At 61.0% G+C, this 26,901-nt stretch overlaps 2 protein-coding genes, 1 long non-coding RNA gene and 1 other non-coding gene across 4 annotated transcripts; 2 read left to right on the forward strand and 2 right to left on the reverse strand.

The window, feature by feature from the left end:
- Positions 1–218: 218 nt before the first annotated feature.
- LOC139791954 (uncharacterized) lies at positions 219–2,127 on the reverse strand. The gene is made up of 3 exons (XR_011724103.1): positions 1,917–2,127; positions 1,351–1,430; positions 219–1,203 (listed from the first exon to the last, which is right to left on the reverse strand). It is a non-coding gene; the product is annotated as an uncharacterized lncRNA (long non-coding RNA).
- LOC139793815 (small nucleolar RNA SNORA9) lies at positions 1,660–1,791 on the reverse strand. Its single transcript, XR_011724812.1, has one exon. It is a non-coding gene; the product is annotated as a small nucleolar RNA SNORA9 (small nucleolar RNA).
- Positions 2,128–2,604: 477 nt separating the features above from the next.
- Positions 2,605–22,970, forward strand: CCM2 (CCM2 scaffold protein). Its single transcript, XM_071734512.1, has 11 exons — positions 2,605–2,762; positions 14,528–14,701; positions 14,949–15,032; positions 15,722–15,905; positions 16,396–16,532; positions 17,566–17,701; positions 18,575–18,632; positions 19,286–19,424; positions 20,671–20,809; positions 22,005–22,589; positions 22,930–22,970. Exons 1-10 carry the CDS (start codon positions 2,733–2,735, stop codon positions 22,277–22,279), a joined length of 1,356 nt encoding a protein of 451 aa, XP_071590613.1. The 5' UTR covers positions 2,605–2,732; the 3' UTR covers positions 22,280–22,589; positions 22,930–22,970.
- LOC139793766 (E3 ubiquitin-protein ligase ZNF598-like) lies at positions 22,325–24,604 on the forward strand. Its single transcript, XM_071738695.1, has 6 exons — positions 22,325–22,429; positions 22,551–22,799; positions 22,897–22,917; positions 23,161–23,192; positions 23,231–23,277; positions 23,443–24,604. Exons 1-6 carry the CDS (start codon positions 22,325–22,327, stop codon positions 24,081–24,083), a joined length of 1,095 nt encoding a protein of 364 aa, XP_071594796.1. The 3' UTR covers positions 24,084–24,604.
- Positions 24,605–26,901: the final 2,297 nt, after the last annotated feature.

Genomic DNA, 26,901 nt, shown 5'->3' on the forward strand with positions numbered 1-26,901 from the left:
TCCCCTCAATGTCCCCCCCAACGTCCCCATGGCCCCAATGTCCCCCTCAATGTCCCCATGACCCCAACGTCCCCCCCAATGTCCCCCTCAATGTCCCCATGGCCCCAGTGTCCCCAAGGTGCCCCCCATGTCCCCCATTTGAGGTGCTCACTGGAGCAGCCCCTCCCCCAACCCCAGGAGGCGAAGGAGAAGCTGGTACAGAGGGAACTGTTTAATTAACAAGGTAATTAATTAATTAATTAATGAAGGGGGTGCTGCCCATCCCCACCCTGAGGGACCTGAGCTCCAGGACAGCCAAGGGGGAAGGGTCCCACCCCAGAGTCCCGAGGGAGGAGGTTGTTGGGCTTAATTACAGTTAATTAGGGTTAATTACAGTGATGAGGGGGGGGGTCACAAACCCCTCAGGTCAGGCTCCTGGCCCCCCCTCCGTGGGTCCTTGGGTCCTCAGAGCAGGAACCTGCAACTGGAGAGGCAGAAAATGGCACTGGTGGCACTGGGAGGTGGCAGGTGATTGGGTTGGTGGGGTTAATTACAGCTAATTAAGCTAATTAGAGTGAGGAGGGGGCAGTGGGGGGCACAGCTGCCCCCAGAGATCTGCTGGACTCACCTCCAGGGGCCTGGGGGCTCCTCCTGGGCATCAGAACAGCAACCTGCACCTGCAGAGGAGTCAAATGCCAAGTCACTGCCTGGGTAAAGCTAATTACAGCTAATTAAGTTAATTAGGGGTGAGGAGAGAGGAGTGGGGATCATAGCCCCCCCAAACAGGTCTGTTGGACTCACCTCCAGGAGTCTGGGGGCTCCCCTGGGACCCTCAGAGCAGGAATCTGCAGCTGCAGAGGAGAAAACAGAGGAGCTGAGTGTGCTGGCAGAGCTAATTACAGCTAATTAAGCTAATTAGGGTGAGGAGGGGAGAGTGGGGGTCCCACTCAGCCCTGGGGATGTCTGGGATTCCTACAACCTCCCTGTGGAGCCCTTGGGGGGGTGATGAGGGATGTTTGGTAAAGTTAATTACAGGTAATTAAGGTGGGGAGGGGGAAGTAGGGGTCACAACCCTCCACAGACGGTTGGTGGAGTTAATTACAGTTAATTAGGGTTAATTACAGTGATGAGGGCAGGGGTCACAAACCCCTCAGGTCAGGCTCCTGGCCCCCCCCCTCCATGGTTCTGCTGGGTCCTCGGGTCCCTCAGAGCAGGAACCTGCAACTGGAGAGGGAGAAAATGGCACTGGTGGCACTGGGAGGTGGCGGGTGATTGGGTTGGTGGGGTTAATTACAGCTAATTAGGCTAATTAGAGCGAGGAGGGGGCAGTGGGGGTCACAAGCCCCTAGGGACAGGTCTGTGGGGACCCACCTGCAGAGTCCTGCTGGATCCCTGTGTCCATCAGAGCAGGGTCCTGCAGCTGGAGAGGGAGAAAAGGGCAGCTGACTGGGCTGGAGGGATTAATGAGAATTAATTAGAATTAATTAAGCTAATTACAGCGATGAGGGAGGAGCGGGGATCACACCCACCCCTCAGCCAGGCCTGCTGGACCCCCCTCCATGGGCCGGGGACCTCCATGTGGGGACAAACCCGACCTCAGCAGCGCTGGGGGGGGGGGGGGGGGGGGCAGCCGGGCCCCCCCCGTGCCCCCCTCATCTCCTGAGCCCCCCCGGGGACCGGGGGTGTCCGGGATTTCTATAACCTCGCCCCGGAGCGGCGGGGAGAGGCCTCAAACCCTCCCGGGGTGCTCTGGCAAGCGCTGCAGGAATGGTGGGGGCCACCCCAGGCCCCCCCCACGCTGGAGCCTTGCTGGGGGGAGCTGGGGGGCCCATCCCAGACCCCCCCCCACCTCAGACCCCCCCCCACTCCCCGTGGGAAGCCCACGCGCGGCCCGTACCGCGCTGCCCTTCCCAGCACGCCCCGCGCCCCCTCACTACCTCACAGCGGCGGCATCGGGGCCCGCAGAAAGGGAGAGGAGGGGAGCGCGTCACCCAGCGCTGCCCCCAGGGACTCCCCCGGCTCCTCCCGCCATGGCTGGGAGCGTCTCCGGTAGCGGATGGTGCCGGATGGTGCCGGATGGTGCCGGATGGCCCCGGGCCGGGCCGCGCTCCCTCCTCTCCTGCTCCATCTCTTCCGCGCCGCTACGGGACCGAGGGGGCGGGCGCGGGTGACGTCAGCACACAGCAGCGCCCCCTGCCGGCGGGGAGAGCAGCACGCGGGTGGGTGGGCGGGGGCTAAAACGGGTGGGCGTGGTTATAGAGCGGGGCGGTTAGAGAGTGGGCGTGGTCATAACCGATGGGCGTGGTTATCGCTTGATGAATGGGCGTGGCCAAGGGAGGGCGTGGTCATTCTCTGTTCGCTCTTGTGTTCGCTCTGCGCACGCGCAATGCGGGGGCCTGGGAGCGGGTGGGCGGGGCTTGGAGAGCGAGTGGGCGGGACTTGGTGAACGAGCGGGCGGGGCTTGTCGGGGTGGGCGGAGCCTCCGCGCCCGCGCGTCGTCGTCGGATGACGTCAGTGTCGTGCGCGGCGCTGCCGGGGAAGGCGCCGCCCAAGATGGCGGCCGCGGGGCAGCGGAGCGCGGGGAGCGGCTGAGGCGGCAGCTGCGGCACCAAAGCCCCGGGAACCCCCCGGAACCCCCCCGGGACCCCCCCGAGCCCCGCACAGCCCCGCACAGCCCCGCACAGCCCCGCCACCACCGCTGAGCCCGCTGCGGGGATGCCCCGGGCCGGGCCGGGGCCGCCGCTGCCGGAGCTATGGAGGAGGAGGGCAAGAAAGGGAAGAAGGTGAGAGAGGTGTGAGGGAAGGGCGGGCCCGGGCTCCTCCTCCCGCCCGCACGCCCCGCAGCTGCGGCTCCTCGGGGTCTCTCAGGCCTCAGCCCCGTCCTGAGGAGGCTTCAGGCAGAGCCCGGGTCCTGCTCAGCGGGGGGATGGATAAAAAAAAATCCCTTTTGTTTCTGGGGGGTTTGGGGAGCGCTGCTGCCGCCTCCCAGGACCCCTCCAGGCTGAGTCACCCCTGGGTCCCCTTCCCCGCGGGCTGCAGGACACGCTCACGCGTCGATTTTCCCCATATTTCTAAAACCCGAAGCATTTGCGAACGCTCTCGGGGGGGGGAACTGGGTCTGCCCGCGAGCTGCTCCACTTTCCCTGCTTTTAACCCAGTTCTGAGAGGCAAAGGCAGAGCTGGAGCCTCTCCCTGCTCCCTGAGCTGGGCCTTGGCTCTTCCCCTGTCCCTGGGGATGCAGCTGAAGGAGAAAAAGGGAAAAAAAGAATTGCTTTTTCAGTCGTGGGGACGGGGTGCAGGAGGTGCCAGCAGAGGCTCCTGCTGGAGGGGCTGGAGCTGATCAAACAGGCACAGAAGTAGAAACAGGGGTGGTTGGGTTGGGGTTTTCCCCCTGGAATTAACTCCAGAGGGATCCCAGGGAGCCAGATCCTGGAATTGAACCCCCCAGCACCCCCTGCCTTGGCTCAGCAGCTCAGGGAGGGGAGGGATCTGTTCCTCTGTCCCTGCCTGGGAGGAGAAACCCCTCCAGCTGCTCCCTCCTGGGGCTGGGGGGATGGTGCAGCAGCTTTTGGGGTCAAAAAGAGGGATTTGGGGTGTGAAGAAGAGGAGTCACTCCCTGCAGCTCAGTCCCTTCCCACCCCCAACTCCTCCTGTGGGATTTTCCCCCTCATCCTTGGGTGGGATTTGCTGCTTTCCGGGGCAGCAGCTCCAGACAGGACCCTTCAGGTTCCTCCTCTCCAGGGGGACTGAACCCCCCCTCCCAGCCCCTGCTGACCCCACAACTGCCCCTCCCCTCCTCCCACTGCCTTTTGGGTGACCCCGAGGCAGGAGGAGCCCCCCAGGAGCTCAGGGCTGGCACCTCCTGGGGAAAGGTTCCCAGCTTGGAGGTGGGGAATGAACCCCAGAGCCCTGCTGGGTCCCCAGGGAGGAGGTTCTGGTGCTGCAGGGGTGGGAAAGGGATCCCTGAGGGATCATCCAGAGCCAAGAGGGACCCCAGGCTGTCCCTGGGTGTCCTTGTGGGGGTGGCCTCACTCCAGGTTTTGGTGGATACCATTCCAGCAGGAGCTTTTCCATCCCATTTTCCTGTCCTGGTAGAAAGTTTTAGATTTATTCCCATCTGTCTTCAATCTCTCCCATTCCTGTTGATCTTCTGGGCTCCTCTGCAGCAAGAAGGGCAACAAGAGAGGCTCCCACAAGCAGCTCAAGCCCTGCAGGTGGAGGTTTCTTAAAATCATGGATTGGTTTGGGTTGGAAGGGACCTGAAAACTCATCCAGTTCCAACACCTCCCCCAGCCCAGGGGGCTCCAAGCCCCATCCAACCTTCAACACTGCCAGGGATGGGGCAGCCACAGCTTCCTTGGGCAACCTGGGCACCCAGGGGCTCAGCACCCTCACCCCAAACAATTTCTCCCTCCCTCCCTGCCCAAGATCTCCTCTCCATCTCCCCTCTCCCAGCTCCAAACCCTTCCCCCTCGCAGGCTCCCATCCCTCCAGGCCCTTGTCCCAAGTCCCTCCCCAGCTTTCCTGGGGCCTCAGGACCCCCCCAGCCTGGGTGGTGCTGGCCCAGCAGGACAATCCTGTCCTCCCCCAGGGTGCCAGGCAGGGAGCTGCTCCTCAGCTTCATCCTGTCCCACGTTTAGCCAGAAATCCCCTGGAATGCAGGAGCAGAGGCTGAGGGGAGGGGGGACCAGGGGGGTCAGTGGGATCAGGGGGATCAGGGGGGTCAGGGGGGTCAGGGGGTCAGTGGGATCAGGAGGATCAGGGGGTCAGGGGGGTCAGTGGGGATCAATGGGATCAGGGGGGTCAGGGGGATCAGGGGGGTCAGTGGGGTCACCCCGGGGCTGGGTTTGGGGGGTGGTGGCTCCAAGGGGACATCCCCTGTGTCCTGCTGGGGGTGGTGACATCTTCCTGGGGCTGCTGCTGAACCTTGGCTCCTGGGCCTGAGGGCTTGGGGGGTGCTGGGGGGGAACCCCCTGGTGGTGCCCAAGTGGCCGTGGCCCCCCTGCAGCCTCTGAAGGCACCTGGGGGGGGGCTGGGGGGGGTTTGGACTCTCTCCTCCTGGGCTGTGCTTCAGGGGGCTCAACTTGGGGACCCCCCCAAGCCCCCCCCGGCTCCTCTGGGGCAGAGCAGGGCCCTGGGGGCTGGGAGGGAGCTGTGGGGCTGCCCTGGAGCTCTGCTCCCCCTCTCCTGCAGCTCAGGGGAGGTGACAGCAGTGGTGGCTCCAGGCTCGGGGCCACCCGTGGGTGCTGGGGGGGGATGTGGGGCACCCCCTGCCTGGAGCTGCCCCTGAGGGGGTCCCAGCAGGGATGTCCCTGCCCACAGCTCCCACCCAGGGACATTCAGCCCAAAGCCCCTCCTGGGGAACCTCCTGGGCCTTGGGGACAGGGCTGGGGGGGTGAGGGGAGGGAGCTGCTGCAGCTTCAGTGGGGGAGGGCCTGGTGTCCCCAAAAAGCTTTGGGGGGGGGGAAGGAGCCTGCTCCAGGCAGGGGGGAGCTCAGGGGGGAGCTGGAGCTGCTGGGATGGACTGGGATGGACTGGACTGGGCTGGATTGGGATGGACTGGACTGGGATGGGTTGGACTGGACTGGACTGGGATGGACTGGGCTGGGATGGACTGGACTGGGCTGGGTCCCAGCACCATCTCAGCACCCCCAGCCCCTGTCCCTCATCCCCACATCCCCAGGGGTTTCTCTGAAACCCCTCCAGGGATGATGGGGACTCCAGCCCTGCCCTGGGCAGCCTGGGCCAGGCCCTGACAACCCTTTCCAGGGAGAAATTCTTCCCCAGCTCCAACCTAAACCTCCCCCGGCACCACTTGAGTTGTGCCCAAAGTTCCTCTTGTCCCATCCCTTGTTCCTGGGGAGCAGAGCTCTGCAGTCCAGGGGCTCCTCAGCTCCTCCTGTCCCGTGGGGACATCAGGGGGTACCAAATCCCCCCTCAGCACCTGCTCCTGCCTCCTGCCTGCCCAGCAGAGGTGTCCCCTCACCCCATGGCACTGCCTCCTGTCCCATCACTTGTTACTCTCTGAGGATCATCAGATCCCAGACTGGGTTGGGTTGGAAGGGACCTTAAATCCCCCCCAGTGCCCCCCCTGCCATGGTCAGGGACCCCTCCCCCAGCCCAGGGGGCTCCAAGCCCCATCCAACCTTCAACACTGCCAGGGATGGGGCAGCCACAGCTTCCTTGGGCACCCCCTCCCCCCCTGGCACTGCTGTGACCCCCACATTTCAGTGTCCCTGAGGTGAGGGCAGCAGGGGGTTGGGGGGCTCTGCAGGATCCTGGGGGGCTCTGCAGGATCCTGGGGGGGGTGGGGGGGCAGGGGGGGTGTGAGGAGGGACCTCTGGTGTCCCTGTGGAGGGGACACGGTGGTGTCTGAGTGACACGGGGGGGGTGTCCCTGATCCTTTTGCCTTCACACAGCCCCCCGAGTCCCTCTGGGATGGGGACGCCCGGATTTGGGGTGCCCCCCCTCCCTGGGGACAGGTGGGTGCTGACCTGCAGCCCCACTGCTCTGGGCAGAGCTGCCCTCGGCCCTTTCCATCCTTTCCTGGGATTCAGGAGCTGCTCCTCCTCGGCTCCAAAGCCCCCAGGAGGGATCCCAAGGGGTCTTCCAAGACCTTCCTGGTTTTTGGGGGGATGGGACGGCCCGAGCTCCAGCAGAGGTGGCCAGGAGCAGCTCTGTCCCCCAGGCTGGGGCACTGCCCAGCAGCACCCTGCTGCTCCCTGGGCTCCTGCCTTCCCCCTGGGCCCAGGGATGGCATTCCCAGGATTTCTGAATCGTGGGAGAAGGTCCCGGCCTGCTCCCTGCTTCCTGCTCCCTGCTCCCTTCTCCCTTCTCCCTTCTCCCTTCTCCCTTCTCCCTGCTCCCTTCTCCCTTCTCCCTGCTCCCTTCTCCCTTCTCCCTGCTCCCTTCTCCCTTCTCCCTTCTCCCTGCTCCCTTCTCCCTTCTCCCTTCTCCCTGCTCCCTTCTCCCTGCTCCCTGCTCCCTTCTCCCTTCTCCCTTCTCCCTGCTCCCTTCTCCCTGCTCCCTGCTCCCTGCTCCCTGCTCCCTTCTCCCTTCTCCCTGCTCCCTTCTCCCTTCTCCCTTCTCCCTTCTCCCTTCTCCCTTCTCCCTTCTCCCTTCTCCCTTCTCCCTGCTCCCTTCTCCCTTCTCCCTTCTCCCTTCTCCCTTCTCCCTTCTCCCTGCTCCCTTCTCCCTGCTCCCTGCTCCCTTCTCCCTGCTCCCTTCTCCCTTCTCCCTTCTCCCTTCTCCCTTCTCCCTTCTCCCTGCTCCCTTCTCCCTTCTCCCTTCTCCCTTCTCCCTTCTCCCTTCTCCCTTCTCCCTTCTCCCTGCTCCCTTCTCCCTGCTCCCTGCTCCCTTCTCCCTTCTCCCTTCTCCCTGCTCCCTTCTCCCTTCTCCCTGCTCCCTTCTCCCTTCTCCCTTCTCCCTGCTCCCTTCTCCCTTCTCCCTTCTCCCTGCTCCCTTCTCCCTGCTCCCTGCTCCCTTCTCCCTTCTCCCTTCTCCCTGCTCCCTTCTCCCTGCTCCCTGCTCCCTGCTCCCTGCTCCCTTCTCCCTTCTCCCTGCTCCCTTCTCCCTTCTCCCTTCTCCCTTCTCCCTTCTCCCTTCTCCCTTCTCCCTTCTCCCTTCTCCCTGCTCCCTTCTCCCTTCTCCCTTCTCCCTTCTCCCTTCTCCCTTCTCCCTGCTCCCTTCTCCCTGCTCCCTGCTCCCTTCTCCCTGCTCCCTTCTCCCTTCTCCCTTCTCCCTTCTCCCTTCTCCCTTCTCCCTGCTCCCTTCTCCCTTCTCCCTTCTCCCTTCTCCCTTCTCCCTTCTCCCTTCTCCCTTCTCCCTGCTCCCTTCTCCCTTCTCCCTGCTCCCTTCTCCCTGCTCCCTTCTCCCTTCTCCCTTCTCCCTGCTCCCTGCTCCCTTCTCCCTTCTCCCTTCTCCCTTCTCCCTGCTCCCTTCTCCCTTCTCCCTTCTCCCTTCTCCCTTCTCCCTTCTCCCTTCTCCCTGCTCCCTTCTCCCTTCTCCCTGCTCCCTTCTCCCTGCTCCCTTCTCCCTTCTCCCTTCTCCCTGCTCCCTGCTCCCTTCTCCCTTCTCCCTTCTCCCTTCTCCCTGCTCCCTTCTCCCTTCTCCCTTCTCCCTTCTCCCTGCTCCCTGCTCCCTTCTCCCTTCTCCCTTCTCCCTGCTCCCTGCTCCCTTCTCCCTTCTCCCTTCTCCCTTCTCCCTTCTCCCTGCTCCCTTCTCCCTTCTCCCTTCTCCCTTCTCCCTGCTCCCTTCTCCCTGCTCCCTTCTCCCTTCTCCCTTCTCCCTTCTCCCTGCTCCCTGCTCCCTTCTCCCTTCTCCCTTCTCCCTGCTCCCTGCTCCCTTCTCCCTTCTCCCTTCTCCCTTCTCCCTTCTCCCTGCTCCCTTCTCCCTTCTCCCTTCTCCCTTCTCCCTGCTCCCTTCTCCCTGCTCCCTTCTCCCTTCTCCCTTCTCCCTTCTCCCTGCTCCCTGCTCCCTTCTCCCTTCTCCCTTCTCCCTGCTCCCTGCTCCCTTCTCCCTTCTCCCTTCTCCCTTCTCCCTTCTCCCTGCTCCCTTCTCCCTTCTCCCTTCTCCCTTCTCCCTGCTCCCTTCTCCCTGCTCCCTTCTCCCTTCTCCCTTCTCCCTTCTCCCTGCTCCCTTCTCCCTTCTCCCTTCTCCCTGCTCCCTGCTCCCTGCTCCCTGCTCCCTTCTCCCTTCTCCCTTCTCCCTTCTCCCTGCTCCCTTCTCCCTGCTCCCTTCTCCCTTCTCCCTTCTCCCTGCTCCCTGCTCCCTTCTCCCTTCTCCCTTCTCCCTTCTCCCTTCTCCCTTCTCCCTGCTCCCTTCTCCCTTCTCCCTTCTCCCTGCTCCCTTCTCCCTTCTCCCTTCTCCCTGCTCCCTGCTCCCTTCTCCCTTCTCCCTTCTCCCTTCTCCCTGCTCCCTTCTCCCTTCTCCCTTCTCCCTTCTCCCTTCTCCCTTCTCCCTGCTCCCTTCTCCCTTCTCCCTTCTCCCTTCTCCCTTCTCCCTGCTCCCTTCTCCCTTCTCCCTTCTCCCTTCTCCCTTCTCCCTTCTCCCTTCTCCCTTCTCCCTTCTCCCTTCTCCCTGCTCCCTTCTCCCTTCTCCCTTCTCCCTGCTCCCTTCTCCCTGCTCCCTTCTCCCTGCTCCCTTCTCCCTTCTCCCTGCTCCCTTCTCCCTTCTCCCTTCTCCCTGCTCCCTGCTCCCTGCTCCCTTCTCCCTTCTCCCTGCTCCCTTCTCCCTGCTCCCTTCTCCCTTCTCCCTTCTCCCTTCTCCCTTCTCCCTTCTCCCTGCTCCCTTCTCCCTGCTCCCTTCTCCCTTCTCCCTTTTCCCTTCTCCCTTCTCCCTTCTCCCTGCTCCCTGCTCCAGCCCAGGCTTGGTCAGAGCTGACTTTCTGGCTTTTCCCCCCCTCTGGGCCAGGTTGCTGGGCCAGGGGCTGCCTGGTTGCCTTCAGCAGCAAAACCCCCCCAGAGACCCCCCCAGGCCCCCCGGGGCTGCAGCTGGGGGAGGGGGGAAGGACAAAACTTCCCTTCTCCCACCTCCCCAGGCATTCCTGGAGCCAGGATGGGGACACTGCCCCTGACCTCTGGGTCCCATCACTGCTGAGCACCCAGCTTTGGGGCCCAGCACCCAGATTTGGGACCCAACACCCAGCTTTGGGGCCCAACACCCAGATTTGGGACCCAGCACCCAGGTTTGGGACCCAGCACCCAGATTTGGGACCCAGCACCCAGATTTGGGACCCAGCACCCAGGTTTGGGGCCCAGCACCCAGGTTTGGGAGGTGCAGAGGCCATCCCATGTCCCAGGGGACCTTCTCAGGGCCATCCTGGCACCCAAGGGTGGGAGCTGCCCAGTTGGGGCTCCAAATAAAGTGGGGTTTGGAAGTTTTTGGAAGTGTTGGGAGGTGGCAGGAGCCACAGGAGCTTTTTCTGGGGTGTCCCTGAGGCTGCAGACTCCTTGGGTGTAACTCCTCAGGCCCTTGGTCACCTCCAGAGCTTGAGGAGAGACCCCCCTGGTCTGGGGGGGCTTGGTCCCAGCTCCACTCTGGGCTTTTCTCCTGACAAATTCCATGGAATTTGCAGGCCCTGGAGCAGCAGCAGGTGGCTTGGCCGAGGTGACCCCTTCCCCCTGGGCCATGAACTGGTGGCACCTGGGCCCTGGTCCCACCACAGCCCCCTGGGGACTTTGTTTTGGCTGGGGAGGAGCAGTGGGGAGGCACCAACCCCCCCCTGGTTCCTCACGGGGTGAGCTGGAGCCCCCCTGTCCCCACAGCCCCCCCTGTCCCCCCACAGCCCCCCTGTCCCCACAGCCCCCCTGTCCCCCCACAGCCCCCCTGTCCCCACAGCCCCCCTGACCCCCCACAGCCCCCCCTGTCCCCCCACAGCCCCCCTGTCCCCACAGCCCCCCTGACCCCCACAGCCCCCCTGACCCCCACAGCCCCCCTGTCCCCACAGCCCCCCCTGTCCCCACAGCCCCCCTGACCCCCCACAGCCCCCCTGTCCCCACAGCCCCCCTGACCCCCCACAGCCCCCCTGACCCCCCACAGCCCCCCTGATCCCCCACAGCCCCCCTGACCCCCCACAGCCCCCCTGTCCCCCCACAGCCCCCCTGACCCCCCACAGCCCCCCTGATCCCCCACAGCCTCCCTGACCCCCCACAGCCCCCCCTGTCCCCACAGCCCCCCCTGACCCCCACAGCCCCCCTGACCCCCCACAGCCCCCCTGTCCCCACAGCCCCCCCTGTCCCCACAGCCCCCCTGACCCCCCACAGCCCCCCTGACCCCCCACAGCCCTCCCTGACCCCCCACAGCCCCCCTGTCCCCACAGCCCCCCTGACCCCCCACAGCCCCCCTGATCCCCCACAGCCCCCCTGACCCCCCACAGCCCCCCTGTCCCCACAGCCCCCCCTGTCCCCACAGCCCCCCTGTCCCCACAGCCCCCCTGATCCCCCCACAGCCCCCCTGTCCCCACAGCCCCCCTGATCCCCCCACAGCCCCCCTGTCCCCACAGCCCCCCCTGTCCCCACAGCCCCCCTGTCCCCACAGCCCCTCTGTCCCCACAGCCCCCCTGACCCCCCACAGCCCCCCTGATCCCCCACAGCCCCCCTGACCCCCCACAGCCCCCCTGTCCCCCCACAGCCCCCCTGACCCCCACAGCCCCCCTGATCCCCCACAGCCCCCCCTGTCCCCACAGCCCCCCTGATCCCCCACAGCCCCCCTGTCCCCACAGCCCCCCTGACCCCACAGCCCCCCCTGTCCCCAGGGACGTGGCCTCCCAGGCTGAACCCCAAGTGTCCAGTACCTGCTGGAGTTGATCCAATGACTCCTTTCCTCCTCACTTTTGGGCTCAGCAGGAGGCCCTGGGGAGGCAGCAGCCATGGAACACCCAGTCCTGGCTGGCTCAGGGAGCCTCTGCTGCCCTCAAGGTGTAAATGTCCAGAGAAGCAAATCCAGGAGGGATTGGAAGCTTCCAGGGATGGTCCTGGGAGGGAGGATCCTTTCTGCTGAGCATCACTCCCAATCCCAGTGGCTCTTCCAGCTGCTGAGCTGCAGGAGGTGAAGGGCACCTCAGGAATCACAGAATGGGCTGGGTTGGAAGGGACCTCAGAGCTCATCAAGTCCAACCCTTGATCCACTCCCCCCGTGGTTCCCAGCCCATGGCACTGAGTGCCACATCCAGGCTCTTTGGAAATATCTCCAGGGATGGAGAATCCACCCCTTCCCTGGGCAGCCCATTCCAATGCCTGATCACCCTCTCTGCAAAGAATTCTTTCCTAATATCCAACCTAAACCTCCCCTGGCAGAGCTGAAGCTCTGCCAGGGGAGGTTTAGGTTGGATATTAGGAAAAAATTCTTTAGTCTGTGCCCTCTTATCCTACTGATATCTGCCTGACCCCCCCCTGGCTCCAACCTCCTTTCAGGGAGTTGGAGAGAGTGATGAGGTCTCCCCTGAGCCTCCTCTTCTCCAGCCTCAACACCCCCAGCTCCCTCAGCCCTTCCTCACAGGACTTGTGCTGGATCCCTTCCCAGCCTCCTTGCTCTTCTCTGGACCTGCTCCAGCACCTCAATCTCCTTCCTGAGCTGAGGGGAGGCTTCAGGGATGGAGGCAAACTTTGATTTTAGTGCTTTGAAGGAGAAATGGGAACTCCTCTGCCCAGACCTCCTTCCCAGGAAGCTGCTGGGGGGGATTTCCTTCCATCCCAAGCTGGGAATGAGCTCTGTGCAACACCCAGCAGGGCTTTGGGTGCTGCTTCTCCCCCCACTGCCTTGGCTCTGCTCAGGGGGGGCTCCGTGGGGGGACCTTTAATTGGCTCCTGGCTCATTAGCAGCTCCCCTGGGAGCCCAGCAGGGATCTCTTGGACACCTGGGTGCTCTCCCAAAGTCTCCTCACTCGCTGCCTCATTCCCAAATGTGAGCAGGAACCTTCAGGACTCGCAGGCCCCAAAAATCCTTCAGCCCCAGGAGGTGTTGGGAGCTCAGAGGAGAAACCAAGGAGAGGACTCCCTGGGGTTGGGATCTGAGGGAATCACCCAGCTTGGAATCATCCTGGGTGCAGCAGCCAGAGCCATCAGGGTTGGGAGGGCTTTTCCAAGGATTTAGGAGGTGGGGGCAGTGGTGCTGGGAGGCAGGGATGGGGGGGAGGAAGTTTGGGACCACAACTCTCTGCTCCTCCCCCCCGGTTCCTCCCCCCCAGTTTCACTTCTGTCCCCTCTGAGAGGAGGAAGCTGTGGCTGCTGCACTGCCTGGCTGCTAGCCCACGGGCCAGTGGAAGCCCCAGCCACCCCTCCAAGCTTCAGAAACCCCCCCAGAGCCCCGGGTGGCAGCTTCACCCCCTCTGGAAGGGGCTCTGGGATCCCAGGAAGGCTCCGAGGCTCTGCTGGGGTTCCTGGGATGGAGGCTGAGGTAGGGTCTGGGCTTTTCTGGTGCCTCAGCCAGGGGACATTTGCAGCTGGGGTTGGGAACCTCCAGAATCCTCCTTTTGGGGTTTTTTTTTGGGATTTCAGGGTGCTGGGGAGTGCTGGCCCTTTCCTGAGTGTGTCCTGGTGGGCTCCAGCTGGGTTGAACCAGGGGGGAACGGGGACCCTGGTGGTCCCAGGCTGAGCCCAGCAGCAGGTCCCAGCTCTCCCCCTGCTTTGGATTCCCAGAAATTGGTGCTGGGTTGGGGTCTCCATGCAGAGCTGAGCTTTGGGGTTGGGCACCCCGGGTGGCAGAGCCAGGATTCCCTGCATCCTGCAGCTCCTGGCGAGGCTGAGCAGTCCCACAGCCCACGCAGCTCCTTTCTGTCCTGCAAACACTTCTTTTTATCTCCCTTCTCCAAGGGATGTTTTTCAGGGCCAGGCTGTCCCTGGGTGTCCCTGTGGGGGTGGCCTCACTCCAGGTTTTGGTGGATACCATTCCAGCAGGAGCTTTTCCATCCCATTTTCCTGTCCTGGTAGAAAGTTTTAGATTTATTCCCATCTGTCTTCAATCTCTCCCATTCCTGTTGATCTTCTGGGCTCCTCTGCAGCAAGAAGGGCAACAAGAGAGGCTCCCACAAGCAGCTCAAGCCCTGCAGGTGGAGGTTTCTTAAAATCATGGATTGGTTTGGGTTGGAAGGGACCTGAAAACTCATCCAGTTCCAACACCTCCCCCAGCCCAGGGGGCTCCAAGCCCCATCCAACCTTCAACACTGCCAGGGATGGGGCAGCCACAGCTTCCTTGGGCAACCTGGGCACCCAGGGGCTCAGCACCCTCACCCCAAACAATTTCTCCCTCCCTCCCTGCCCAAGATCTCCTCTCCATCTCCCCTCTCCCAGCTCCAAACCCTTCCCCCTCGCAGGCTCCCATCCCTCCAGGCCCTTGTCCCAAGTCCCTCCCCAGCTTTCCTGGAGCCCCTTCAGGCACTGGAAGGTGCCTTAAGGTCTCCCCAGAACCTTCTTCTCCTTCTCCTCCTTCTTCTCCTTCTTCTCCTTCTCCTCCTTCTTCTTCTCCTCCTTCTCCTTCTTCTTCTCCTCCTTCTCCTTCTTCTTCTCCTCCTTCTTTTCTTCTTCTTCTGCTTTTCTTTTCCTTCTGCTTTTCCTCTCCTTCTTTTCTCCTTCTTCTTGTCCTTTTCTCCTTCTCTTTCTCCTTTTCTTCTCCTTTCCTTCTTCTTTCTTCTTCTCCTTCTTCTTCTCCTTTTCTTTTCCTTCTGCTTTTCCTCTCCTTCTTTTCTCCTTCTTCTTCTCCTTTTCTCCTTCTCTTTCTCCTTTTCTTCTCCTTTCCTTCTTCTTTCTTCTTCTCCTTCTTCTTCTCCTTTTTCTTCTCCTCCTCCTCCTTCTCCTTCTCCTTTTCCTTTTCTTCTCCTTCTTCTCCTTTTCTTCTCCTTCTTCTTTTCTCCTTTTCTCCTTCTCCTTTTCTCCTTCTCCTTTTCTCCTTCTCCTTCTCCTTCTCCTCCTTTTCTCCTCCTTTTCTCCCTCTTCTCCTTCTCCTTTTCTCCTCCTCCTCCTCCTCCTGCTCCTCCTCCTCTCCATGCTGAACACCCTCACCTCTCAGGCTGCTCTCCCCATTCTCACCCCAGCCTTCTCCTCTCTCTCTGCAGCCTGGCATTGTGTCTCCTTTCAAACGAGTCTTCCTGAAGGGTGAGAAGGGTCGGGACAAGAAGGCTCAGGAGAAGGTTTCGGAGCGGCGCCCGCTGCACACCGTGCTGGTGGCTCTGCCTGACCGGGTGGAGCCCGACGTGCTGCTCCACGACTACATCGAGAAGGAGGTGAAGGTAACGCTGCCCCACCCGGGCCCCCTCTCCCTGCCCAGAGACCCAGAGACCCCCGAGCAGCCTCCTTGGGGGCAGAGCTCTCCCTGGCGATGAGCTCGGAGCTCCCGGCCTCAGCCGTCCCGTGGAGTCCCCGGGCATTCGGTGCCTCCTCACCAGGGCTCTGGGCCACCAGCCCTCTGGCTCGGTGTGTTTGGGGACCTGCTCAGCCTGGAGGTGCTGTGGTGATGGTGTGGTTCTTCTTTCCCAGTATTTAGGGCAACTCACATCCATCCCAGGGTACCTGAACCCCTCCAGCCGCACCGAGATCCTTCACCTGATCGACAACGCGAAGGTGAGGGCGGGGACCCCCCCTCTGGGGCACAGCCAGGGGCTCAGGGGGTCCCTTTGTTTGGAGAACATCTTCAGAACATCCAACCCATCCATTCCCACTGCCCAGAGCACCCCATGTCCCTCATCCCCACATCCCCAGGGGTTGCTCTGAAACCCCTCCAGGGATGATGGGGACTCCAGCCCTGCCCTGGGCAGCCTGGGCCAGGCCCTGACAACCCTTTCCAGGCAGAAATTCTTCCCCAGCTCCAACCTAAACCTCCCCTGGCACCACTTGAGTTGTGCCCAAAGTTCCTCTTGTCCCATCCCTTGTTCCTTGGGAGCAGAGCCCGACCCCCCCTGGCTCCAACCTCCTCTCAGGGGGTTGCAGAGAGCCAGAAGGTCTCCCCTCAGCCTCCTCTGCTCCAGGATCAGCACCCCCAGGGCCCTCAGCTGCTCCTCACAACTTCTCCAGACCCTTCTCCATCTTCTCCAGCCCCTCCTCCATGCTCTCCAGACCTTCTCCTTGTGCTCCAGACCCTTCCCCACCTCCCTTCCCTTCTCTGCACACTCTCCAGACCCTCAATGTCTCTTTCCTGACCCAGACCTGACCCCAGGATTGGGGCTGGGGGTCTCAGCAGTGCCCAGCACAGGGGATGCTCCAGCAGCATCATTCCCAGAGGGAAGCAGCTCCCTGTGCCTGGGTTGTTTCAGAGAGCACACCAGCTCCCAGGGCTGCTGACCCAGGAGCACGATGCTGTCATCAGCCTCTCTGCCTACAACATCAAGCTGGTGTGGAGGGATGGGGAAGATCTCATCCTCAGGGTGCCCATCCACGACATCGCCTCCGTTTCCTACATCCGGGATGATTCCTCTCACCTGGTTGTGCTGAAAACAGGTAGGGCCGGGGCCAGCCTCGGTTTGGGGGGCACCAGGGGCTTTTGGGGAGACACCTCACTTCTCCTGAGAGCCCGGGAGGGCCTCAGCTCCGTGCTCAGCAGCTCTGGCTGTGTCAGACCTGCCTGGTTTGGGGCTGCTTGAGCTCGTTAGGGGATGGAACCAGAGGGACTGAGCAGATTATAGACCCCGTGATGGCTGAGGACAAGCTGCCCAATCCCTCAGTAAGTGACTTACAGGCTGTAATTCCACCCCGGGGATTCCTAAATCCCTGGAAGCAGAGCCAGCCACTTACCCAGCTGCCACAGCCCACCTCAGACTGAGGAGCTTCTCACTCCCAAACTCCAGAGCATCCTTCCCGATGGGCAGAGCAGCAAACTGGGGGTCCCCCAAATCTCCTGGTGTTTTCTCCCCCTACATCAGGGGCTTCTCCCTGTGAGGCCCCGTGGCTCTTCTGCCCCCTTTTTCCTCACCATCCCACTCTTCCTCAGCTCAGGATCCTGGGATCTCCCCCAGCCAGAGCCTCTGTGCAGAGACCTCCAAGGCGCTGACCTCGGGTTCGCTGTCGGAGAGCGGGGTGGTTCCCCTGGAAGCTTGTTGCTTGGTCATCTTGGCTACAGAGAACAAAGTAAGGCTGACCCCACCAGGAGGAAACCCCCTCCCACCTCCAGCTGGCCTCCAGACCCACCTGCTGGGACTGGGGTTACTGGGAGGGGGGGGTTTTGGCTCTTAAATCAGGGTGGTCACAACCTCCCGGGCTGATGGTGGAACCCACCAGGACACGTCCTGCACCTCCCCACGTGTCCCCTCCTGCAGGACCAGGGGAGGTTGTGTGACCCACCCAGGACCTGCTGCAAGCTGCAGGGTGGGAGTTGGGCTCTGCTGGTGCAGGAGTGGGGACCTGGAGGAGCAAACCTGGCCCCTGGCTCCCAGCCCAGGGCTCGCAGAAGGAGGTGGCTCCTTGGTGGTGGTGCCTGGTGCAACACCAGAGGGTGGCAGGAGGTGATTGTGCCCTGGTGGGGGTGCCTGCTGCCCAGAGCTGTCTCCAGCAGCAGGAAATCCGTGAGGACAGCTGAACCTCTTCCCCACGAGAGGATTTTGCTGATGGGGACATTTTCCTGCTGCTGACCTGGATGTTTGTCTCATCCTGGGGCTGGGTCCAGAGATTCCCATGGTAGTCTGGGGCCTCCTGCTTCCAGAACCTTCACAGGGTGGAGCTTTCCTCACCTTGGTTTGGGCTCTGACCAAGGTATCTCCACCTCTTTGGGATGGAGGTTGTGGAGTTGAATTCCCAGGGAGCTGAGCTGAGGAGCAGGACAAAGCCCGAGCAGGAAAGTTGGGTGCTGGTTAAGAGCTGAGAGGTGATGCTGGAGCTCCCCATCTCCTCGTGCCTGGCTCTGAAGAGGGCTGGGAAGCTCCTCTGGCAGTGATGGAGCTCAGGAACTCATCTCCTCCAGCACCCAGCTCGTGGGATCTGAGGTTTCTCACCTTCAGTGTCCTGGAGTTTGGATGAGTGGATTCCCCCTCCTTGCTGGGAGGACACCACAGATCCCTCCCCACTGCTCTCCCAGCAGGAGAAAAGCCACCCTGGGATCTCCTGGGATCTCCTGGGGTCTCCTGCCCCCCAGCAGCCCCTCCTCCTCCTCTGCTCCCCCCCCCAGGTGACAGCTGAGGAGCTCTGCTCACTGCTCAGCCAGGTCTTCCAGATCGTTTACACCGAGTCCACCATCGACTTCCTGGACAGAGCAATATTTGATGGAGCCTCCACCCCCACCCGACACTTGTCCCTGCACAGTGGTGAGGACACAGCCCCCCTGGGCTGCTGCTTGGCTGGAGAGCCATGGGATGGCTTGGAGAAGACTTTAGAGTCATGGAGTCCCCCAGCACCCCCCCCTGTCCCTCATCCCCACATCTCCAGGGTCTGAAACCCCTCCAGGGATGATGGGGACTCCAGCCCTGCCCTGGGCAGCCTGGGCCAGGCCCTGACAACCCTTTCCAGGGAGAAATTCTTCCCCAGCTCCAACCTAAACCTCCCCTGGCACCACTTGAGTTGTGCCCAAAGTTCCTCTTGTCCCATCCCTTGTTCCTGGGGAGCAGAGCTCTGCAGTCCAGGGGCTCCTCAGCTCCTCCTGTCCCGTGGGGACATCAGGGGGTACCAAATCCCCCCCTCAGCACCTGCTCCTGCCTCCTGCCTGCCCAGCAGAGGTGTCCCCTCACCCCATGGCTCTGCCTCCTGTCCCATCACTTGTTACTCTCTGAGGATCATCAGATCCCAGACTGGGTTGGGTGGGAAGGGACCTTAAATCCCCCCCAGTGCCCCCCCTGCCATGGTCAGGGACCCCTCCCCCAGCCCAGGGGGCTCCAAGCCCCATCCAACCTTCAACACTGCCAGGGATGGGGCAGCCACAGCTTCCTTGGGCAACCTGGGCACCCAGGGGCTCAGCACCCTCACCCCAAACAATTTCTCCCTCCCTCCCTGCCCAAGATCTCCTCTCCATCTCCCCTCTCCCAGCTCCAAACCCTTCCCCTCATCCCATCCCTCCAGGCCTTCTCCAGACCCTCCCCACCCCATCCCATCTCCCCCCCAGCTCAGAAATCCAGGGGTGTGGGTCAGGGGCTGGGAGAACCCCTGGATTTCCACCTCTCCCAACTCAACTCCTCCCCTTGCAGATGACTCTTCAGCCAAAGTGGAGGTGAAGGAGCCCTACGAGCCAGAACCCAGCACTTTGTGAGTGACCTCTGCCCCCTCAGCTCCTTAGTGCAGCCTGGCTGGTGGCTTTAACCCTCCCTGGAGCAGGAACTGCTGCCCTCAGCAGATGGAAAAGCTCCTGCTGGCTCCAGCTGGAGCACGGGATGGGGATTTTTGTGCTGTCCTCGTGTCCCTGCTGCCCCCACCAGCCCTGGTGCCACCCTGCTGTGTCACCCAGAGAGTGTCACGTCCACCATGGGTGCTCATCCCCTGAGTCAGCAGAGTGGGGATGTGCCACTCAACTGCTGCAATCAGGAGAAATGCCCCCCCCCCCCAAAAAAAAAAACCAGAGTTTTCCCCCAAACTTTTTATTTTAAGAACATTTTTTCCCCCTTTCTGTCTTGGTGACCTCTGAGAAGCCCAACCTGCAGACCACTTGCCTGCTGGCCTTCAGAATGACACATTTAACCCCAAAATCAGGGGGGAGTTGAGGGTTTCCTCCCACCCAGAGTTCCCAAACCAGGCCAGGACTGATGCCCAAGCAGGGATCCCATCCCACCCCATCCCAGGAGGTCACCAAACCCCTGGAGGAACTCCAAGGGAACCCATCCCCACTCCCAGCCTCTCCTCTGCCACCACCACCACCACTCCAGGGGAGCTCTGAGGGACTCACCATCTCCTTTGCCTTCCAGTTCCTTTCCAGAAACCCTGGATGCAGGGGACAATTCCCCCTCTTCCTTCTCCACCCAGCAGTCTCCTCACATCAAGACCATCAGTGAGAGTGAGCTGAGCACCACAGCCACTGAGCTGCTGCAGGACTACATGATGACGGTAGGGACAGGGCACAGGGCTTGGAAAGGACCAAAACACACCCCAAATCCCTTGGGATTCTCCCTCCCCAGCTTTCCTGGAGCCCCTCCAGGCACTGGAAGCTCAGCCAGCCCAGGACATCCTTGGAGGCCACGTTGGTGCCTTCATCTCCCCAGGTTGCTGCTTCCTCCACAAACCTCCAAACTTTCCTCCTCTTGCTCCAGCTGCATCAGCTCAGCTTGGAGCACCTGGAGCAATCCTGGGGGGTGCAGAGCTGGGGTTTGGGGGGCTTTAAGGCCAAACTGGGCCCCCAGCTCACTCTGTTTTAGGGAAGTTTTGCTGCTGCTTTCCTTGGGTTGAGGAATGGCTTTGGGGGAGCAGATTGGGGATCAAGCCCAGGGCTTGAGGGGCTGGGGCAGGCTGGGACCTCTCATCCTGATGGGCCTGGCTCTAATCCAGCCCCCTGGAGATGAAGCCAGGTCTTGTGGGGCCATGTGAGGAGCTGGAGGTGCCATCCCATGGGAAAAGTGCTGGGCAGGGAGGCAGGATCTGCCCAAGCAGCTGGGCAAGGGATGGAGATCCCAAATCAGTTGGGGTGGAGAAGACCCCTGAGATGATGGAGTCCACTCCACCCCATGTCCCTCATCCCCACATCCCCAGGGGTTGCTCTGAAACCCCTCCAGGGATGATGGGGACTCCAGCCCTGCCCTGGGCAGCCTGGGCCAGGCCCTGACAACCCTTTCCAGGGAGAAATTCTTCCCCAGCTCCAACCTAAACCTCCCCTGGCACCACTTGAGTTGTGCCCAAAGTTCCTCTTGTCCCATCCCTTGTTCCTGGGGAGCAGAGCTCTGCAGTCCAGGGGCTCCTCAGCTCCTCCTGTCCCATGGGGACATCAGGGGGTACCAAATCCCCCCCTCAGCACCTGCTCCTGCCTCCTGCCTGCCCAGCAGAGGTGTCCCCTCACCCCATGGCTCTGCTGTGACCCCTCAGTAATGAACCAATCGTTCAGTGTCCCTGAGCTGAGGGCAGCAGGGAGGTGATGGCAATCCCATCCCATCCCCTCTCATTCCATCCTATCCTATCCCATCCCACCCCACCCCACCCCATCCCATCCCATCCCTCTCCCCCCCAGCCCATGACCCAGACCCTGTTTTTACTTCACCTCTTCCCAAACCAGCCACCAATCCCTTCAAAAACCATTTCTGGGTTTCTCCCTCAAAAACCCCAAAGGTTTGTGGGTTCCCCAAGGTTGTTCTCCCCTTCCCAGCTCCGGACCAAGCTCTCCTCCCAGGAGATCCAGCAGTTTGCCATGCTGCTCCACGAGTACCGCAACGGGGCCTCCATCCACGAGTTCTGCATCAACCTCAAGCAGCTCTACGGGGACAGCAGGAAGTTCCTGCTCCTGGGTGAGTGACACCCCGAGGGAGCCACCCGAGGTTGGGATCTGCTGGGATTCTGCTCCAGAGGTGTCCTGAGGTGTCTGCTCCACGGGGACAGAGCCTGGGATGGCAGAGGGGGGCACAAAGGTTCCTTGGGGTGGCACTGAGTGAGGAGCAGCATCTCCTGCCATCCCTACCTGAGGACAGATGGGTCCTGATGGATCCACGTGGGTCCAGATGAATCCTGATGGGTCCTGATGGTCCAGATGGGTCAGACACATCTCTGAGCCTTGAGTCACCCCTGGAGCTGTTCACCAGCTCTCTGCAGAGCAGCCTGGATGTCACCTCCAGACCAGTCATAGGGTCAGAGAGAAGGTTCTGGTCCTTGGCCATCCCTGCAGTGCCCAGCAGCAGGGGTTGGGTGGGAAAGGACCTTAAAGCCCCCCCAGTGCCCCCCCTGCCATGGTCAGGGACCCCTCCCCCAGCCCAGGGGGCTCCAAGCCCCATCCAACCTTCAACACTGCCAGGGATGGGGCAGCCACAGCTTCCTTGGGCAACCTGGGCACCCAGGGGCTCAGCACCCTCACCCCAAACAATTTCTCCCTCCCTCCCTGCCCAAGATCTCCTCTCCATCTCCCCTCTCCCAGCTCCAAACCCTTCCCCCTCGCAGGCTCCCATCCCTCCAGGCCCTTGTCCCAAGTCCCTCCCCAGCTTTCCTGGAGCCCCTTCAGGCACTGGAAGCTGCTCTAAGGTCTCCCCAGAATTTTCTCTTCTCCTCTCCTCCTCCTCTCCTCTTCCTCCTCTCCTCCCTCTCCTCTCCTCTCCTTTGCTTCTTCTCCTTCTGTCCTCCTCCTTTTCCTCTCCTCTCCTGATGCTGCTCCTCCTCCTCCTCCTCCCCAGTCTGGCCCTGGCTCCAGGGCAGAGCTGTTGCCACCCCTTCAGGACCCATTGTAGTTGGAGGAGCTCCTGTGGGTGTTTGAGCCCGGCCTGATCTGGATCCCCGAGAGGTGGCTCTAAATGTCTCTATATTTCTATATCTGTATCTGCATAGATTTTGTCTTCCCCAGCAGTTTTTCTGGAAACCCCATCCCTGGAGCATCCCCCCCCCTCCATCCCCCCGCAGTTTTTCTGGGAACCCCACCCCTGGAGCATCCCCCGCTCCATCCCCAGGGAAGTTCCCGGGGTTGATCCCTCCCCTTCCCGTTGCCTTCCCGCCTCCCAGGGCTGCGTCCCTTCATCCCGGAGAAGGACAGCCAGCACTTCGAGAACTTCCTGGAGACGATCGGGGTGAAGGACGGGCGGGGAATCATCACCGACAGCTTCGGGCGGTACCGCCGCAGCCTCAGCTCCGCCTCCGCCTCCAACGGCAACGGCGCCGCGGGCAGCTCGGACGAGCAGAGCGGCCCCTCCGAGGAGGACGAGTGGGACAGGATGATCTCCCACATCAGCAGCGACATCGAGGCCTTGGGCTGCAGCCTGGACCGGGACTCCTCCTGAGAGGAATCGCCTGGGGGGCAGGGACAGGATGGGGACAGGGACAGGATGGGGACAGGACAGCCCCGGCCCCCCCTGCGCAGCTCCAGCTTCCCACTGACCTCCTGGAGAAGGCTGGGGAGCTCCAGCAGCCTCCCAACCAACCTGGAGAAAGTGTGGGAGCTCCAGCAGGCTCCCAACCAACCTGGAACAAGTGTGGGAGCTCCAGCAGCCTCCCAACCAACCTGGAGAAAGTGTGGGAGCTCCAGCAGGCTCCCAACCAACCTGGAACAAGTGTGGGAGCTCCAGCAGCCTCCCAACCAACCTGGAGAAAGTGTGGGAGCTCCAGCTGACCTTCTCTAGGTCCCAACCAACCTCCTGGAGGCGTGGGAGCTCCATCAGGCTCCCAAATCACCTTCTCTGGGTCCCAACCAACCTCCTGGAGAAAGTTTTGGAGCTCCAGCAGGCTCCCAACCAACCTTCTCCAGGCTCCCAGCCAACCCTCTGGAGAAGGTTGTGGAGCTCCAGCAGGCTCCCAAATGACCTGCTCCAGGTTCCAACCTCCTGGGTCCCAGCTGACCTTCTCCAGATCCCAGCCAACCTCCTGCAGCTTTGGGAGCTCCATCAGGCTCCCAAATGACCTTCTCTGGGTCCCAACCAACCTTCTGGAGAAGGTTTTGGAGTTCCATCAGGCTCCCAACCAACCTTCTTCAGGTTCCAACCTCCAGGCTCCCAGCCAACCCTCTGGAGAAGGTTTTAGAGTTCCATCAGGTTCCCAGCCAACCTCCTGGAGGAGGTTTTGGAGCTCCAGCAGGCTTCCTGCTGATTTTCTCTAGGTCCCAAGTGACCTGCAGGTCCCAACCAACCTTCTGGAGAAGGTTTTGGCCATCAGGCTCCCAACCAACCTTCTCCAGGTTCCAACCTCCAGGGTCCCAACCTTCTGGAGAAGGTTTTGAGTTCCATCAGGCTCCCAACCAACCTCCTGGAGAAAGTTTTGGAGCTCCATCAGGCTCCCAACCAACCTTCTGGAGAAGGTTTTGGCCATCAGGCTCCCAACCAGCCTTCTGGAGAAGGTTTTGGAGTTCCAGCAGGCTCCCAACCAAAGTTCTCCAGGTTCCAACCTCCAGGTCCCAACCTTCTGGAGCTCCACCAGGCTCCCAGCCAACCTTCTCTGGGTCCCAACCAACCTTCTGGAGAAGGTTCTGGAGCTCCAGCAGGCTCCCAGCTGACCTCCAGGTCCCAGCCAACCTCCTGGGTCCCAGCTGACTTTCTCCAGATCCCAACCAACCCGGACAAAGTCTTGGAGCTCCATCCAGCTCCCACCCAACCTCCTCCAGGTCCCACCCAACCTCCTGGACCAGGTTCTGGATTTCCCCCAGGCTGCTGTGACCCCTCAGCCTCCCCGAGGCCCCTGGGGGCTGTTGGGGGGGGGGGGGTTTGGACCCCCCTGGAGCTCCCTGGTTGGGTTTTCGGGGCTGGGCAGGGTGGGGACACAGCTCCTGGTTTACAGTTTTGCACATGGTGTCCGTGGTGTCCCCACGGTGTCCCCACGGTGTCCCCTCTGCCCTCCTCTCTCTCCCCCAATGAAGTTGATCACAATGTGAATTATTTAAACCCAGCCCCCCCTCCCCAAACCCTTCCCCACCCTGGCTGTCACCTTCCTGTCCCCAGCCTCGGGGGGGGGGGGGGTCACTCAGGTGCCACCCAGGTGCCACCTCGCTTGGCTTCACCCCCAGATTTCCCCCTCAATAAGGGGACACCCCCCCTGCCCCCCCCCCCTGGCCTCCCCCCAGGCAGAACAGCAGCCCCGAGGCTGGAGGAGGGGTGAGGGGCTCCACCTCCTGCCCCTCTTTGTCCCCAAGTCCCCCCTTTGGTGCCTTCAGCCCCCCCCCCCCAGTAACTCCCCAGTTGACCCAGTCCCTTACTGGGGTCTCACCTCCAGGGGGGCTCAGGGGGGTCCTGGTTGTGCCCCCCCTCAGCACATGGGGACAGAGATTGCCAGGGGGGGACACACAGAAGGGGGGGGGAAGGGGGGGTCCTTAGTGCCTTGTTGGGCTTTCCAGATGAAACCCCAGTCCCTCAGAAAGGGAAAGTTGGGGGAGAAAAGCCCCGATTTGGGGCTCTTTGGGATTTTTTTTTTTTTTTTGTGTGTGTATTTTGATGAAAAAGAGAATTTCAGTGTCCAGATATCCCCAACCCCCCCCCCCCCCGTGGCAAAGTGGGAGGGGGGCGACAGCTCCTGCCCCCTCCGGGTGCCCAGCACCGGCCCTGGTGGCACCGGGGTGGCCCTGGGGACACGGTGGGGGTGGCAGTGGTGGCCCTGGGGACATGGGGAGGGGGGATGGGGTAGGGGGGGTGGGGACACTTTTTGTAGGGAGTGTTTGTGAGGTCAATATAATCCTGCACCCACCTGCTGTCTCCTTCCTGACCCCTCAATTCCAACCAACCCTGGGGGCTTTGGGACCCCCCCAGGACCCCCCAACCCCACCCCTTGTGCCAGCACCAAGGGGATCCTACAGCACCCTCAGGATCCTACACCACCCCATGGATCCCACAGCACGACCAAGGGGATCCCACACCACCCCATGGGGATCCTGCAGCACCCCCAGGGTCCCACAGCACCCCCAGGACCCCACACCACCCCAAGGGGGTCCCACAGCACCCCCAGGACCCCACAGCACCCCAAGGGGGCCCCACAGCACACCCTGGATCCTATACCATCCCAAGGATCCCACAGCACCCCAAGGGGATCCCACAACACCCCAAGGGGATCCCACAACACCCCCAGGACCCCATGGGACCCCACACCATCCCAAGGGGGTCCCACACCAACCCATGGATCCCACAGCACCCCATGGGGACCCCACAGCACCTGAAGGATCCCACGGCACCCCAAGGGGATCCCATAGCACCCCAAGGGGATCCCATACCATCCCAAGGACCCCACAGCACCCCAAGGGGACCCCACCTCTGGTGCCATCTCCAGCCCTATGGGTCCCACCTCCAAATCCCAACCCCCCCCTCTGAGCTGTGGTGCTGGGGGAGCCGTGAAGACCCCAAAGCCCCAAAGTGACCCCAAGAAGCCCAAGAGGTGAGCGAGGGGCAGGGGTGCCCTGGGGTGATGCACGAGGCGTTTATTGAGCGGTACAAGAGGAGGAGGAAGAGGGGGAGGAAGATGGGGGGGGGGGGGCTGTGCACCTATAGAGGGGGTGGGGGCACCCCCGGCTGCTACATGGTCAGCTCCTGTGGGGGAGAGAGGGGGGGTCAGGGGGGGCTGCACCCCAAAACTGGGGGAGGAGAAGCAAGGGGTGCAACCCCCCCCCCCCACCCCCACACACACACCCTGGTGTTTGTAGAACTAAAAAAACCCAATAACCCCCCCAAAAAACACACAGAAAAAAACCCAAAAGAACACCCCCAGAAACCAAATCCTCCCCAAAACCAGAACAAAAATCCCTAACAAAAGCAAAAACCCTAAAGAACCCAAAAAAACAAACCCAAAACCAAAAACCCAACAGAAAAAAAAAGCAAAATACCTCCCAAAGTCCCCCAAAACTAAAAATCAGAGAACCCTAACAAAAAAAAAAAACCAAAAACAACCCAAGAAAAAATAACCCCCAAAGAACCCCACCAAAAACCAACCCCAACAAAAAAGAGCAACCCCAAAAGAAAACCAACCCCCCCAAAAAAATGAAACCTGACCAAAAAAAGCCAACACCAAAAAAAATGAAACCCAACCCAAAAAAAAACCCAACCCCAAGAAAACCAACCCAACAAAAAAAACCAACCCAACAAAAAAAACCAACCCAACAAAAAAAACCAACCCAACAAAAAAAACCAACCCAACAAAAAAAACCAACCCAACAAAAAAAACCAACCCAACAAAAAAAACCAACCCAACAAAAAAAACCAACCCAACAAAAAAAACCAACCCAACAAAAAAAACCAACCCAACAAAAAAAACCAACCCAACAAAAAAAACCAACCCAACAAAAAAAACCAACCCAACAAAAAAAACCAACCCAACAAAAAAAAACCAACCCAACAAAAAAAAACCAACCCAACAAAAAAAAACCAACCCAACAAAAAAAAACCAACCCAACAAAAAAAAACAACCCAACAAAAAAAAACAACCCAACAAAAAAAAAACAACCACCAACCCAAAAAAAAAAAACAACCCAACCCAAAAAAAAAAAAAAATCCAACCCCCAAAAAACCCCAACCCAAAAACCCCAACCCAAAAACCCCAACCCAAAAACCCCAACCCAAAAACCCCAACCCAAAAACCCCAACCCCAAAAACCCCAACCCCAAAAACCCCAACCCCAAAAACCCCAACCCAAAAACCCCAACCCAAAAACCCCAACCCAAAAACCCCAACCCCAAAAACCCCAACCCCAAAAACCCCAACCCCAAAAACCCCAACCCCAAAAACCCCAACCCCAAAAAACCCCAACCCCAAAAACCCCAACCCCAAAAAACCCCAACCCCAAAAAACCCCAACCCCAAAAAACCCCAACCCAAAAACCCCAACACCAAAAAACCCAACCCAAAAAACAAAAACCAAAAAACCAAAAAACCAAAAAAACCCTGAAACCCAACAAAAAAAAAACCAAAAACCCCAAAGCCCAGAGGCCAAGCAGAGCA

This window comes from Heliangelus exortis, chromosome 2 (genome assembly GCF_036169615.1).
Source record: "Heliangelus exortis chromosome 2, bHelExo1.hap1, whole genome shotgun sequence".
NCBI lineage: Eukaryota > Metazoa > Chordata > Aves > Apodiformes > Trochilidae > Heliangelus > Heliangelus exortis.

Excerpts from the sequence above, each read along its gene's own strand:
- CCM2 (XM_071734512.1), top strand. The coding sequence starts at position 2,733 with ATGGAGGAGGAGGGCAAGAAAGGGAAGAAG. Across the intron at positions 15,906-16,395 it reads CCTGGTTGTGCTGAAAACAG|CTCAGGATCCTGGGATCTCC; the intron begins GTAGGGCCGGGG and ends ACTCTTCCTCAG. Across the intron at positions 19,425-20,670 it reads TGCAGGACTACATGATGACG|CTCCGGACCAAGCTCTCCTC; the intron begins GTAGGGACAGGG and ends TCCCCTTCCCAG.
- LOC139793766 (XM_071738695.1), top strand. The coding sequence starts at position 22,325 with ATGGGGACAGGACAGCCCCGGCCCCCCCTGCGCAGCTCCAGCTTCCCA. Across the intron at positions 22,430-22,550 it reads TCCCAACCAACCTGGAGAAA|TGTGGGAGCTCCAGCAGCCT; the intron begins GTGTGGGAGCTC and ends ACCTGGAACAAG. Across the intron at positions 22,918-23,160 it reads TTCTCTGGGTCCCAACCAAC|CTTCTCCAGGTTCCAACCTC; the intron begins CTTCTGGAGAAG and ends CTCCCAACCAAC.